Raw genomic sequence first — 1,757 nt, forward strand, 5'->3', positions numbered from 1 at the left:
TCTTGACCATTCTCGACAATTCTCTTTGTGGTGATTTTTCTACCATTAACGATTTTAGTAGAAGTTGATATAGATTTGAAGTTACCCATCCCACTGCCACCAAATAATGTGGACAAAAATGAAATGAGGCCCCCATGACCTAGGGATCCAAATGAAGTAAATCCTGTATCAAATGAAGAAAATCCACCTCCAAAGGATGGAAATCCACTGAAGGTGGAGAAAAAAGAGCCTGTACCACGGCTTCTGCTTCCTCGGGGACCCCTTTGGTTCCCAAAAACATCTTCAAATGGATCTTCATTACCAAAGGAGTCAAAGGAAAATGGATCCCTTCCACCAAAAAATTCCCTGAAAACATCTTCTGGGTTCCAGAATGTGAACCCAAACTCAAATGGACTGTCAAAGTGACGTCCACCTCCTCCACCACCATTTAATCCTTCTTTACCATATTTGTCATAGATGTCCCATTTTTTAGCATCTGATAACACCTCATATGCCTCAGCCACTTGTTTGAATTTTCGTTCAGCTACTTCTTTATTCTCAGGATTTTTATCTTGGTGCCACTGTAGTGCCAGTTTACAGTATGCTTTCTTGATGTCCTCGGGGGAGGCGTACCTCTGCATGCCTAAAACTTCATAGTAATCCACCATGTTTGAACAGTGCCTGGACAAGTCCGAGGATGCGGACAACCGGCGGCGAAAAGGAGGAGGTGTGCGGCCAGCCCCCTCGCGGCTCTGGGACCATACGCTGGTGGTAACTGCGGAGGCTCCTAGCGCTTTCCTTTTGGCTCTTCCAATGGTCCCTTAAAAAGCCTGATAGTGCCTTGCCAGGTCTGAGTGCTGAAATTGTGGGCTCATCCCTAGATGCTGGTGTCTGTCCTCACTAGGAAATGTGTCCCTCAGCCTGTTGGTTTCTGCAGCAGTAGCAATTTGGAGGTCCTGAAGTAGGAGGCAGGCAATGTTCCAAAGGTTGGAATAGCTGAAGGTTTGCTGATTGCTTCACATTCTCACACCCTGTACCTACTTTCTGTTTTACTGTCGAATTACATTTTTTCACAAAATTTCATGAAACTGACAATAGTGTATACCCATAGGTGAAAGTAGTTTATTATTCTGACCTCTTGAATTTAATTTTCACAGTTACAATTGAGCGACTATTCTTCCTAGTGTAGCACTAGTCTTCCCAGTTGGACCAGCTGTTGTACTTTGGGATTCATTCGCTGTTCAGAGATCAAGCCGGATAGTCTCAACTCCTCCCCTCCAAAAGGCAACACTGTGTCCATCCCCTTAATAGCACAACCCAGCAATTACTACTCTATAATTAATGCCAGAATAGTTGTGGAAAGGTTTAGCACTTAAGTCATAGCAATATGTTGGAGGACATTTTTTTAAGAGTGTTGTAGGGTGAGTGCTTCTTAACACTCTTTGCCCACCACTGATTGCCTCATGACTGCATGAGGCTTTGGGGGACATTTAGACCATAACCAGAGTCAAGTAAAGCACAGTCCTGCTAAGAGCAGTGTTTTTTAAAAACTGCTCAACCTCAGGGTTTTCAGGGCTCTTACTGTTGTTAATTGTGCAGTTTACTGAACATTGTTTATTTTTGTTACAGAATTACAGATGTGTTCATTGCAGTTTGAAAGCTTTTCTTATTTTCCCCTTTCTTCCTTTTCCTCCCTCTTTCCTACCCTCTTTACCCACCCCCTCCCTTCCTTCTTTCCTTTTTTTGTGTACTGGGAATCAAACCACTGGACCTTTACC

General features: G+C 43.5%; 1 protein-coding gene across 1 annotated transcript; it reads right to left on the reverse strand.

Moving 5' to 3' along the window:
• Positions 1-5: 5 nt before the first annotated feature.
• Positions 6-647, reverse strand: LOC101575549 (dnaJ homolog subfamily B member 6-like; the record flags this gene model as incomplete). The annotated part of the gene is made up of 2 exons (XM_023714620.1): positions 302-647; positions 6-250 (listed from the first exon to the last, which is right to left on the reverse strand). Coding segments are annotated over exons 1-2 (591 nt in total), but the record flags the coding sequence as incomplete, so codon positions are not given.
• Between the last annotated feature and the right edge of the window lie 1,110 nt (positions 648-1,757).

This window comes from Octodon degus, unplaced genomic scaffold, assembly GCF_000260255.1.
Source record: "Octodon degus isolate 3935 unplaced genomic scaffold, OctDeg1.0 scaffold00036, whole genome shotgun sequence".
Classification (NCBI taxonomy): Eukaryota; Metazoa; Chordata; class Mammalia; order Rodentia; family Octodontidae; genus Octodon; species Octodon degus.